The sequence below is a fragment of the Dictyostelium discoideum genome (assembly GCF_000004695.1).
Source record: "Dictyostelium discoideum AX4 chromosome 2 chromosome, whole genome shotgun sequence".
NCBI lineage: Eukaryota > Evosea > Eumycetozoa > Dictyosteliales > Dictyosteliaceae > Dictyostelium > Dictyostelium discoideum.
In genome coordinates, this window is record NC_007088.5 from 798,151 (window position 1) to 812,379 (window position 14,229).

The window sequence follows — 14,229 nt, forward strand, 5'->3', positions numbered from 1 at the left end:
TTAATAAAAAAAAAAAAAAAAAAAATTAGCTCGTTAAAATTTTTTTTTTCTTGTGACATATTCTGAAATTTTTTATTTTACATTAAAAATATAATTTCGGGTTTTTTAATTTTTTTATTTTTTTTATTTTTTGGATACCATTTTTTTTATTTTTTGATCACTATTTTATTTTTATTTTTTTTGATTACTATTTTATTTTTATTTTTTTTATTTTTGTCAAATTGGAATAGGATTTAATTTGACAAAAATGAAAATAAAGTTATTGTTTATTTTTATATTGTTTCAATTTTTTTGCAATTCAATAAAAGCAACAGAACATTTTGTACATGGTGATCTAATAAAATATCCTTCTGCCTCATATGCAACTTCATGCTCCTTTTATTTCAGTGTTGTATTAACAAATTTAGAACAAGAAGTTTCCCGTATTTCAATTGAAGATCCTTTCTATTCTGAAGGTTTTTATCCCTCCAAAGATAAAAAAACGGTTATTCTAAAGACGTCTAAAGGAGATTTACAATTAGGAAACACTACTTTGAACTTTTCAGTATTTAATTCTTCAAATTCAAAATTTTATTCTTTTAATGTAACTTGTTCTTGTAATAGTAAGTATTTTTTATTTTATTTTTTTATATTTTTATTTTATTTTTTTTTATTTTATTCAATTTAAATTTTATTATTTTATTTTTATTAATTCTTACAAAAAAAAAAAAAAAAAAAAAAAAAAAAAAAAAAAAAAAAAAAAAAACGAATTGGAATAGAATTTAATTTGACAAATTACAAAGTCATTCCATTATCAAGTGGTTTTGTATATAGTTATTTATGCATTGTATTTAAAATTATAGATTTTCCTGAAGATATTATATTAGGGGGAAATTCAAATGTTGGTGATATTATTGGTTCAGGATATTTAGGAAATAATAATTATTATATGCAATTTAATAGTATAAAATCAATTGCACCATCAGTAAATACCTCAATTATGTTTTTAAACAATGAATGGTTATCATTTATGTTTGATCTTCCTCTTCAAATTAGTATGTATACAATTGTAAATAATTATATTTATATTTCATAATAAAAATATTGAAAAAAAAAAAAAAATTAACATTATTTTATTAAAAAAAATAAATTAAAAAATAAAGATACATACACAGAAATTGAATCATTAGAATATTATCCAAATAATAATTATACCTTCAAAAATAATATATTAGGTTTTGGAGATTTAAAATTAAAAACCAATTCATCAAATTTATTGATAACTTCAAGCTTTATTTCACCTTTTAAGGTTGGAGGAAATAATATAGATGAAGTTTTATATTTGATTCCATTTTTTAATATAATACCAACTACATTTTCAATTAAAATTCAGAATGGTGCTTCTTTTATTGAAAAATATATTAATTTTGATTTGAGGAGTAAGTATAATAAATATATAGTATTGTTTTACTTTTTTTAATAATTTATAATTATTACCCTTTTACTTACTTTTTTTTTTTTTTTTTTTTTTTAAACAATAAAAAAAAAAGATTTGGAAAATAAAGTGGTAGTTGTTAATTTGGGAAGTTACCAAAATAATGGTGAATATACTAGTTTAGAAGGTGTTCAAATAAAAAATATTTCAATTTTAGATTCTATTTATTTAGTAGTACCACCAAAGATGATTGAAAAACAATTTTCATTCCCATTTGGATTTATTGGTGGAAATTCAAATCAATCATTCCTTTCATTATCATTTCTTTCATATCAAAGCTATGGAATAGATTCTATTTCAATTGGAATTGGTAACACCAATTTAGGCTCCTTTAAAACCACCGGTTCAACTGATGTTGCCCCACCATTATTATTAGCCTATGAAATAAGTATTTCAAATTATAATACAGTACTTTTCAAATTAAAAGTAAGCGACAACCAAAGCGGTATAAAATTAATACGATCGACTTCAGCATTGGTCATGCTTGGTGAATCATTGGTTTCAGGTGATTCATTAAATGCTACACTTGAACTTAGATTTCCATTTGATCAATATCTTACCTTAATTATGTTATGTGATAATGCATTGAATTGTAATACCTACAGTTTTGACTCTTATTATTTTATACAATCACCAAATATTATAAGCTATTTAAAACCACCAAATCAATTATTTTCAATACCAAAAGGTAAGACTATAGTCCATCCACAATACTAATCATAAAATAATTTCTTTTATTTCTATTTTATTAATTTTTTTTTTTTTTATTATTGTAATTTAGAATTTGATATTAGTAATTGTATTCTTGATATTTCATTTAAATATAATGATTTAGCGGTTACAGATAAATCAATTGCAAATGTTATGTATTTAGATATAGTAAATTTCCCAACCGATAGAGATTTTATCATTAATTTATTTCCAAATCCAAGTATCTCTTTTTTAATACCACCAACTTATATTGCAACATATAATAATGTAACAAAGAAATTTGAATGTGAATTTATTGTACCTGCCAATATTAATATTGGCCCACTACAATACTATTTAACTTTTAATAGTTTTATTGTTTTTAGTTTCTCTTTACCAAATCATTTCCAATTAAATATTAAGGAATCATTATATGCCGATTTTATTGGTCCAATTGCAACTAAAGTTTTAAAATATCAAAATGGTGGTAGTGGTGGTTCAAATGTATTTGGATGGGAATTTTCATTTGAAAATGATATAAATGGATATAATGAGGGTTATATTCTAGTAAGAGGTTCAATTGATATGGCAATTAGAAATATTACAGGTGTATTATCAAGTGGAACAATATTTAGTGGCACTTATAGTTTTAGTGTAAACATTTCTATTACTTGTATATCTCAAACTTATTCTATCGTTTATGCAAAATTTATTGATACTCAAGGACAACAAACAGTATTTAAAGTGGCAAATGAATTAAAATTTGAAATGTTAATGAATCCATTTTACCAACTTATAAAAAACGATGAAAGTTTTATAGATATCGATCTTGTTTGCGACCCAACTTTTTTATCATCAGCTGGAACAACGATAAACCCAAGTTTAATTGAATTTACAATTTCAAAAACTGTGTTGGAAGTATTTTCAATTGATAGAAATGTAACATTTAGTTATAATGCATATCATCCAGATGGTTTACTTGATTCAATACATCCAATAATTTATCTATCATCATATGATCAAGAATTTATTACTGGAATTCAATCAACAACAATGACTCCAAAAAACTCAACCGTTATGAAATATATAACAACCATTGAAGTTCCAATAGGATTTGGTTATCCTGGTGGAATTATTGTAAGTTGTTATGGATTTATTTCAAATGCAGGTACACATAGTGGTTTTACATCAAACCTTTTAAAAAAATCTGGTTTTCAATATAAAATTAATTCAGCAAAGAATTCAATGAATGTCATATTAACTGGAAATAGTGAATTATCAAGTAATGGTGGGAAATTAATTATTTATGGTAGATTTTTAAGCTCAATTGCAACCGTTACTGTTAAATATAAAAATATAGAAAGTACGTACACACCAATACAACTATCAGATACTCAATTCCTTTTAGATTCTATTTCAGCTTCAGACTATTATATTACAATAACAGCAAAAACTACATCTGGTGCTTCTTCTAGTAGTCTTATTGTTTATCCAAAATTATTTAAAAATACTACTTTACTAAGACCATCACCAACACCAACGCCAACACTACCAACAACACCAACACCAACAATTAAATGTAAAACTACATGTGGTGAATCAAATAAACAAGGATATTGTTCAGTGACACAAGCTGTTTGTATTTGTTATTCACCATGGATCGGTGTTGATTGTCAATCTCAAATCGTTACAGTACCGCCTCCAAAAATAAATGAAACTAATCCATCAACTGAAATTACAACACCTAGTACATCAGAAATTAAATATTCATCAATTGTTTCAATTGTTTCATTAAGAGAACTTGACTATAATGATAATGTTGTAAATAATTATACATTTGATAAATGGGTATTTAAATCGATTTCTGATACTCAAAATAAAAAGATTTATAGTTATTTTTCAAATATTACAATGAATAATCAAGTCGTATCAAATATTACATCAACTTTAGAATGGAATTCTCAAGCATCAATCGTACAATTTGCAGGTCAAGATATTTCATTAAATCCATCATCAATAAAGTATACAATTTCAATTTCAAAATATAACTTTTTAAATCAATTAAATACACTTCAATTAGTAATGTCTGCATCGATTCAAGCTCAAAATAATCCACAATCTGAAAATGATGAATGCTCATCAAATTCATTTGGAAATTCATCATCATCACCAAATCAAGATAAAATCGATTCAAACTATATGCAACTTCAAGTTAATGATCATTCATTTTATGGTAGATTTATTAAGAGATGTTTATTAGATTCAAGAATTGTACCAATTTCAAATTCAAAATTAGATGAAAATCAAATAGAACAAAAGAGTAATAATAAAATCAGTTCATTCATTGGAATTAATATACCATGGTTTTCGAGTGAAGCGATTATAGATCCTGATTTCTCAGTTTTGTTAAGTCATTCTGATAACCCATGTAATGGAGTCAATGGAGATTCAGGTTTAACAAAATCACAATTAATTGGTATAATTGTAGGCTCTGTTTGTTTATTTATTGTTTTATTTATAATTGTATTTTATTTTCTCTTAAAAAGTTGTTTAACATTTAAAATCTTTATTTACAAATTATTTAAAAAAAGAAAACATTAAATAAAAAAATAAAAAAATAAAAAAAGAAAACATAAAATAAAAAATAAAAAAAAAAATTAATTATTAAAAAAATATTAAAGTAAAAAAAGTTGTGTTATTTATTATTTTCTCTGTTCTTATTGTTCCAGAGGTTTAATTGAGTGGTTTTTTTTTTTTTTTTTTTTTTTTTTTTTTTTTTTTTTTTTTTTTTGACTGGAAAAAATATGGGAAAAAAAAAAATTTAAAAAAAAAAATAAAATGATACAAAATGGAATGTACAGTTGATTAAAATTTAATTATAAAAACTGGATTTATAATTTAAATCTAGATATAGCATGGAGGAATACAATAATAACGATAAAGAATTATTGGAGCCCATTTAGAATTTGTATTTATTGATGAAGAACTAATATTATTAAAATTATTATTTACTTGATCATTTATTTTTGTTGATTTACTTGGTTTTCCAAAATTGGAATTAATAATATTTACTATATATTAAAGAATTAAAAATTAATATTACGTTAATAAAACTTAAATATATATGAAAAGAAAGAAATAAAAAAAAAATTAAAAATATTTATTTAATTCTTACAAAATAATGACATTTTTTTGATTTTTAGAAAAAATTAATTGAATATTAATATTTATATATATAATTTAAAATTAAATAATTTGTTTAAATAATGAAAAATATAAAAAAAAAAAATTAATTATTAAATAAATTTAAAATTATTTGTTCAAAAATTGGTAAAAATAAAAAAAAAAAAAAATAAAAAAAAAAAAACAAACTGCTAAAGAATGTAATTTGTAAACAATTTTAACACACATAATAGATTTAAATTCGGATAAGAACATTTTTAGTAGAAAATAAAAAAAAAAAAAAAATGGTAATAAAAGGCAAAAATTATAGATAAGCAATTTTTAAAAAAAAAAAAAAATTGAATATTATGTATAGAGGATTTAGTGTTGAGTGTGTTAATTTGATAATTTTACCCCCAAACAAAAACCCCTACCACCAACACCACATATATCTTTCTTTGAGTTTATCAATTTGAAAAAAATAAAAATTAAAAATAAAAAAAAATAAAAAAAAATTAAAAAAAAAAAAATAAAAATAAAAAAAAATGCAATGATTTAACTCATTTCAAATCAAATATACAAAATATAATTATTATTATTATTATCATTATTATTATTATACATCATTTAAACCATACCAGTATAAAAAGTTAAAAAAAAGATAAATATAGATACAATTAATAATAATAATAATAATAATAATAATAATAATAATAATAATAATAATAATAATAATAATAATAATAATAATAAAAATAAAAATAATAATATTCTGATTTTTTTTTTTTTTTTTTTTTTTTTTTTTTAATAAAAATATTTTCTTTTGTGTGTTTTTTTTGTGTTTCCAAAATAAATAAATAACACTATTTTTACCACAATTCCCCACAACATATATATAGTAATTAATTTTAATTTAAATGGCAATAATCAAATTATTGAAAATACCATATGATATTGAAAATTAGTATTTTCTATAAGCGACGATAACAATCGAGATAAAATATGTCAAGGAACAACAAAATTTCAAATAACAATCTAAAAGTGTGAATAATTCCAATATTTCTTTATTTTATATATTTATTTGTTGAACTATTTATTAATCCAATAAAAAAAAAAAAAAAAATTATAAGATAAAAATATTTCTTTTTAAGATTTTTGTGTTTAATTGAAAAAAAAAAAAGAAAAACACGGAAATGTGTTACAATGAAATTAATTAAAAAACAATATTTTAAAAATACTGTATTCATCATCATAAAAAAATTAAATTAATTATATTTTAAAATTTAAAATATTTTATTATTATAATTTAATTATTAAAAATTAAAAATGATTAAGGTTGGTATTTTTGAAAGAGGTTTTTTTTTTTTTCCCAATTATAAATTTTAATTGTTTTAAAATCTTTTTTTTTTTTTAAAGGAAATATTTAAAATCGTATACTTGATTTAAATCATCTTTAACAATATATTTTTCAAGCATAATTTTTTGTTTGATGTTCTTGGTTTTTTAAAAAAAAAAAAAAAAAAAAAAAAAAAAAAAAAAAAAAAAAAGTATTAGTGTGCATGTGTTGAAAAACTATTTTATAAATTAATATATATATATATTAATAAATTTGTTTTTATTTATTTTTTATTTTTTATTTTTTATTTATTTTTAATATTACATTTATTACCTTTTTTTTTTTTAAGTTTATATTTTTTCATTTATAATTATAAACAGATTATTATTGTTTATTATTATTATTATTATTATTATTATTATTATTATTATTATTATTATTATTATTATTATTATTATTATTATTATTATTATTATTATTATTATTATTATTATTATTATTATTATTATTTAACCATCGATGATGTCAACAAAATTGGCCGGAATGAAACCTAAAGAACCAATTGATGCAGAAGGATTAGCACTTTGAGCCAATTCAGCATACCACCAACCACTTGAATCTTGTTCAGTTACGGTGAGGATATCACCTTCACGGAAACTTAATTCAGTATCACAAGTTGCATCATAATCATAGAGACCTTTTACACGAACGACTCTAGTGGCACCACCAGTTGCACCAGCACCATTTGAATTTGAAAGATCAGCACCACCACCACTTGAACCAGAAAGATTAGTTTTACCCAATTCCTCCAATTGAGCAGTGATAAGTTTTTGATTCTCTTTGAGGGCATGAATTTTTTTATCAGCTTCAGCCAATTCACCTTCAGCCTTCTTTTGTTCCTTTGGATCGTTTGCATAGAATTGAATCAATTTCTCAATACCTGAACGAGCTTGAACCTCTGAACGAATGGATTGAGAGATTTCTTGATGCTGTTGCTCCAATTTAGCGATTTTCTCTGTGCTACTCAAAGATTGATCCTTTGAGGTGAGACCCCATTCTTTGATTTGGGTGGTTGGTGGCTTATAGGTGCCAACTCTAAAGTTTGTTGGAGAGGAGGTGGAATTGTTGTTGCCAGAGGCAGCCTCACCCTCGAAACCTTGATACTCAATATGTGATGGTACAGTGACACCAGTACGATTCTCTGACACCCATTGACGGATATCAGCGTCCTTGTCGATCTGTTGTGCACCCTTCTCAATGCCTTCGAATGCATGTTGAACCACTGGTGGTATCTCTTTGACAAAGATTGCCAATTTCTCCATTGAATCTTTACTTTGAACGATACGATCCTCTTCAAATGTTTGAAACTCTTTCAATAATGTTGGCATATCAGTGTTATAATATTCATCCTGTTTAATGTTGGTTGTATTCAATATCTCCCTATATTCCATATCGGCTTGTTGTGCTTTCTCTGATGCTTGTGATGCTTTACTTGATAATTGTGAAACTTTATCTTGTTTCATCTTTGGATCTGCTTGTCCTTTACTTAATAATGTATGTGCTACCTCTGCTTCCTTTGATAATTTATGATAATTTAATTTTGCTTTTTGACAAACTTCAATTTGTGCTTTCATATCTTTTGTTAATTTTTGACCATCATTTGTTAACTAATTTAAAAAAAAATAAAAAAAAATAAAATAAAATATATATTTTAATTAATATGTCCATAAAAATTTTAATTTTAAAATATTTTTTTTTTTTCTTTTCTTTCTTTAAAAAGTAAATAATAAATAATAATTTACTTTTTTTCTAATATTATCTTTATCTTTAACCATTTTATCAATACCTGTTGAAAGATCATTATTTAAATTGGAGAAAATTAAATGTTGATTACCAACTTGTTCTAATTCATTTAATGAAATTTTCCATGATTCTTTTAATGAACTAAAAAAAAATAATAATTATAATAATTAGTAAAAATGAATATACATATATATATATATATATTAAAATAAAATATTTAAAAAAATCCTACCCATCCAAAAATGGATTTGAAATTAATTTCTTTTGACCAGTTGATTTAACTAATTTTAATAAAGCTTTACTATAATCAGCTTCGAGTACTGATAACTTTTTAAAAAAGTTTGACATTTCTTGATTACATTTTAAAACACCATATGTTCTTTTATATAATGCCTTTCAAATCCATCTAATAAATCGGTTGAATAACTCATTTTATATTATTTATTATATTTACAACTTTTTTGATATTTATTTTTTTATATATATTTTATTTTTTTCTTTTCTTTTTTTTTTTTTTTCTTTTTCTTTTTTTTTCTTTTCTTTTTTTTTTTTTTTTTTTGAAATGGTATAATTGATTCTAAACAATGATTGAATGGATAAAATAATAGTAATAATAGTAATAGTAGTAATAATAATAATAATAATAATAATAATAATAATAATAATAATAATAATAATAATAATAATAATAATAATAATAATAATAATAATAATATAATGAGGAATATGTTAGTTACTGTTAATTATTGTGTGATTAGAGAGAAAGAGTGTGTGTGGTGTGTGTAATTTTTATATCTGTTATATTGTGTGATTGTGATGGTCTTCTTAAAAAAATGTATATTTTTTTTATTTTTTTTTTTTTTTGGGGGAATCAAAATAAGTTTTTTTTTTTTTTTCAAGTAATTAAAAAAAAAAAAAAAAAAGAAGCAATACAATAAATATATTGAAAAGTAATGATAATAATGTATAAAATAGTTTAGAAATACACGTACATGTATTTGGTGGTTGTGGTTGTGTAACAAGTTTGTCAAAAAAAAAAAAAAAAATTAAAAAAAAAAATTAAAAAAATTAAAAAAAAAAAAATCATAAAAAAAATTTAAAAAAAAAAAAAAAAAAAAAAAAAAAATTCAAAAAAAAAAAGTTTTAGTTATGGCATTAACAACAACTTGACCGCCATACATTTTTTTTTTTTTTTTTGGCTTTTTTTTAATAATAAATTCCAATAATAATTCAAATTTTTTTTTTTTTTTTTTTCAAAAAAAATAATTTCAAATGGTTATAATGGTTTATAACCGAATGCAATAAAAAAATAGGAGAAAAAAAAAAAAAAAAAATTTTTTTATATTTTTTATAAAAAATATCCTGATTGCGATCGATTTTTTTTGGCATTGCTTAAAAAAAAAAAAAAAAAAAAAATATTATTTGTTATGTTTTTTTTTTTTTTTTTCCTTACTTTTTTTTTTTTTCCTTACTTTTTTTTTTTATTCTATTACTATTTTTATTCTATTACTATTTTTTTTTTTATATTTTTTATTTTCTTTCTTTTTTTTTTTTTTTTTTTTTTTTTTTTGCAAGATATTTCACCCAATACCAGGTTAGGATTTATTTTTTAGGCTATTATGATAATCAAGTGACTTTTTTTAAAAAAAAAAAAAAGCAATAGTTTATTGATATTTGATGGGTTGTTTTTAAACAATAAACCCAACAATAGATGCAGCACTTTTATTTTTGTTTTTTTAATCAACAGAAATTTTAATTTTAATTTAATTTTTTTTTTTTTTTTCTTTTTTTTTTTATTCTTTTTTTTTTTTTATAAGGGGATTCACTAAGATTACTTGTCAAATATCTAACTTTTATTTTAAACTAATATCATAAAAAGTTATTGTTATAATTATTTTTATTTTTTTATTTTTGGTTATTACAAAAAAAAAAAAAAAAAAAAAAAAAAAAAACAATATTTTAAACCAAATAACTAATTAAAAAAAAAAAAACGATATAAGAGAAACGTGCTTCTTTGAATATAGAAATAGATTCTAAATATGATGTGTGGTCCTTCAATTGTGAAATTTAAAAACCCCTAATTATTGTTTTTGACTGCTAAACTTTTTTTTTTTTTTTTTTTTTTTTTTTTTATTGTGTCTTTTGCTTCTGGTTTTTATTTGGAAAGTTTTTAGAAATGTTTATATATTTAAAATAATAAAATCACATTTAGAAGATTAGGGTTTTAAAGTTTGGATTGTTTGTAGTCCAGACAACTGGTACCAGGACTTTTTTTTATTTATTTTATTTTTTTTATTTTATTTTATTTTTTTTATTTTATTTTATTTTTATTTTATTTTTTTTGTTTTTTTTTTTGTTGCTTTTTTTTACCAGCAATATCCATAAATGTTGGGAAGTTAAGAAAAATTCCAGACAATTGACAAAATTAAATTTTGAAGTTCATTTGAAATTATCTAAAATAGCAATAAATTAATTAAATATATTACTATTATTATTAAAATCCTACTTACTTAATGAAGACTTGAAAAAGAAGCGTTTGTAAAAAATAAAAATTTATTAATTAAAATTTTAAATAATATGGGTTTTTAAAACACAATAATAGTGTGTATAATATAATATTAAAATTAAAAAAAAAAAAAAAAAAAAAAAAAATAAAAATAAAAAATAAAAAAATTAAAAAAAATTTATATACCCCACAACAATTAAATTATTATTTATTATTAATTTTTTTAAAAGTTTTTTTTTTTTTTTTTTTTAATTAATAAGGATATTTTATTTATTTATTTATTTATATTATTATTATTTTTTCATTTTTTATTTCTTTTTAAACTTTAAATTTATTTAATCATCAACATATTACATATATAACCACAGCATGATGTGATTTAATTCGGCTTTATAATTGATTTTTATATAAATATATTTTTTTTTTTTTTTTTTTTTTTTTTTTCTTTTCTTCATTCTTTTTATTATGGAATATACCGGATCACGGCAAATTTTAAAATTTCATTTTTTTAATTCACTTTTTTTATAAAATTTCATTTTCAATTTTTTTTTTTTTTTTTTAATATTTTTTTAATTTTTTTTTTAATTTTTTTTTTTTTTTTTTTTGTAAATTAATATAAATTTTTTTTTTTATTTTTTATTTTTTTTATTTTTTAATTATATATACACATATATAAAGAAATTTATTATTATTACTTTAATTGTAATAAAATAGTATATCATTAATTTTTATTTCTATTTTTTTTTTATATAACTTTTTTTTTTTTTTTTTTTTTTTTTATAAAATTTTATTAAATTAAAAAAAGAATGAATCAAGCCGTAGCAGAATCAATTAATAAATCATTAAAATCTTCAACAGCAGATTATACCCCAAAAGGATATCATATTACCGAATTAGAATCTGGTAAGTTTTTTTTTTTTTTTTTTTTTTTTTTTTTTTTTAATAAAAATAATTTTTTTTTTTTTTTAAAAAATTAAATTAAAATTTTTTTTTTTTTTTTTTTTTTTTTTTTTTTTTTTTTTTTTTTTTTTTTTTTTTTTTTTTTCAAATTAAATTAGATTCAATTTATTTAGATGAACATTTTTCAGGTAATGCAAAGATTTTCCATAATCCAGCAGTAGCAGTATTATATGAACAAGCATTGGCATTTGAACATGGATCAGCAATTACAAGTACAGGTGCATTGGTAACCAGATCAGGTGTAAAGACTGGAAGATCACCAAAGGATAAGAGAATTGTAAAGGAACCATCATCACAAGATGATATTTGGTGGGGACCAGTCAATATTGCAATGGATGATCTTTCATTTATGATCAATCGTGAAAGAGCCATCGATTATTTGAACACTCAAGAAAAGATCTACGTTATCGATGGTTACGCAGGATGGGATCCAAAATATCGTATCAAGGTTAGAGTCATTTGCGCACGTGCCTACCATGCTCTCTTTATGCACAATATGTTAATTCGTCCAGCCAATAGAGAAGAGTTAAGAAATTTTGGAGAACCAGATTACACCATTTACAATGCAGGTCAATTCCCAGCAAATCGTTACACTAAGGGTATGTCTTCAAGCTCATCAATCGCCATTGATTTCGCTCGTAAGGAAATGGTTATTTTGGGTACTCAATACGCTGGTGAAATGAAAAAAGGTATTCTCACCATCATGATGTATCTCATGCCAAAGATGGGTGTCTTACCATTACATTCCTCTTGCAATCAAGCTCGTAACAATGGTGATACCACATTATTCTTTGGTCTCTCTGGTACTGGTAAAACTACATTATCCGCCGATATTAACCGTGAATTAATTGGTGATGATGAACATGTTTGGACCGATACTGGTTGTTTCAATATCGAAGGTGGTTGCTATGCAAAATGTATCGATCTCTCTCGTGAAAAGGAACCAGAGATCTTTGATGCCATCAAGTTTGGTGCTGTTTTAGAGAATGTCGTCTACAATGAGTACTCTCGTAAGGTCGATTACAATGATGTCTCTATCACTGAGAACACCCGTTGTGCCTACCCATTGGAACATATCCCAAATGCCAAATTCCCAGCTATTGCCGGTCATCCAAAGAATATCATTATGTTAACTTGTGATGCTTTTGGTATTCTCCCACCAGTATCTCGTTTAGATGCCAATCAAGTTATGTACCATTTCATTCAAGGTTATACCGCCAAAGTTGCCGGTACTGAAGTTGGTGTCACCGAACCAACTGCAACCTTTTCAAGTTGTTATGGTGAACCATTCATCGTATGGCATCCAACCAAATACGCTGAAATGTTGGCTTCTCAACTCCATAAACATTCAGCTCGTGCTTGGTTAATTAATACTGGTTGGACTGGTGGTTCTCATGGTGTTGGTTCTCGTATTAAATTGGCCTACACTCGTGCCATCATCGATGCCATTCACAGTGGAGAACTTGAAAAAATTCCAACCACTAAAATGGATGTTTTCGGTTTCCAAGTACCAAATAGTTGTCCAGGTGTTCCATCTGAAATTTTAATGCCAATTAATGGTTGGGCTGATAAAGAGAAATATGTTTCAACTATGCATAAATTGGCTAAATTATTTATTGAAAATTTCAAAAAATTCCAAGATAAAGCTTCACCAGAACTTGTAGCAGCCGGTCCAATATTACCACAATAAAAAAATAAAAATAAAAATAAAAACCAAGAAAAGAGTGTATATTTTTTAAAACTCAAAGGAAAAAAAATAAAATAAAATAAAATAAAATAAAATAAAATAAAAGTAAATAAAAAAAAAAAAATTAAATTTAAAAAAAAAGTTAAACATAAAACAAAAATAGATATAAAAAAGGTTTATTTTTAGAAATCAAACAAGAAAAAAAAATAAAAATAAAAATAAAAATAAAAAAAAAAAAATAAAAATAAAAAAATATCTTAAAATATAAAAATGGAAAAATAATGATGAGTGGCGCTACTTAATCAGTTTTTTTTTTATAAAATTTTTTTTTTTTTTTTTTTTTTTTTTTTTTTTTTTTTTGAAAAAAAAAATAAAAATAAATTAATTTTTATTTTTATTTTTTTATTTTTTTAATCACCACAAAAAAAACAAACATTTGAGTGTGAAAAAAGGTGTTTGAAATATTATATATATATTTTGTACAAATTTTTTCATTTCAAAAAAAAAAAAAAAAAACCAAAAAAAAACCAAAATTAAAAAAAAAAAAAAAAAAAAATTATTTATTCATTCATCCAAAAAAAAAAAAAAATTGTATTAATAAATTTTTGTAT

At 21.9% G+C, this 14,229-nt stretch overlaps 4 protein-coding genes across 4 annotated transcripts; 2 read left to right on the forward strand and 2 right to left on the reverse strand.

The window, feature by feature from the left end:
• Positions 1-247: 247 nt before the first annotated feature.
• On the forward strand, positions 248-4,765 carry DDB_G0271808 (hypothetical protein; the record flags this gene model as incomplete). The annotated part of the gene is made up of 5 exons (XM_640395.1): positions 248-602; positions 759-1,034; positions 1,143-1,422; positions 1,594-2,162; positions 2,256-4,765. The coding sequence occupies 5 exons, from the start codon at positions 248-250 to the stop codon at positions 4,763-4,765; spliced, it is 3,990 nt and encodes a 1,329-aa protein (XP_645487.1).
• Positions 4,766-5,068: 303 nt separating this feature from the next.
• Positions 5,069-5,352, reverse strand: DDB_G0271810 (hypothetical protein; the record flags this gene model as incomplete). Its single annotated transcript, XM_640396.1, has 2 exons — positions 5,069-5,235; positions 5,340-5,352. The coding sequence occupies 2 exons, from the start codon at positions 5,350-5,352 to the stop codon at positions 5,069-5,071; spliced, it is 180 nt and encodes a 59-aa protein (XP_645488.1).
• Positions 5,353-7,171: 1,819 nt separating this feature from the next.
• Positions 7,172-8,813, reverse strand: DDB_G0271812 (hypothetical protein; the record flags this gene model as incomplete). Its single annotated transcript, XM_640397.1, has 3 exons — positions 7,172-8,329; positions 8,465-8,606; positions 8,698-8,813. The coding sequence occupies 3 exons, from the start codon at positions 8,811-8,813 to the stop codon at positions 7,172-7,174; spliced, it is 1,416 nt and encodes a 471-aa protein (XP_645489.1).
• A 2,964-nt stretch (positions 8,814-11,777) lies between these two features.
• pckA (phosphoenolpyruvate carboxykinase) lies at positions 11,778-13,621 on the forward strand (the record flags this gene model as incomplete). Its single annotated transcript, XM_640398.1, has 2 exons — positions 11,778-11,874; positions 12,030-13,621. The coding sequence occupies 2 exons, from the start codon at positions 11,778-11,780 to the stop codon at positions 13,619-13,621; spliced, it is 1,689 nt and encodes a 562-aa protein (XP_645490.1).
• Positions 13,622-14,229: the final 608 nt, after the last annotated feature.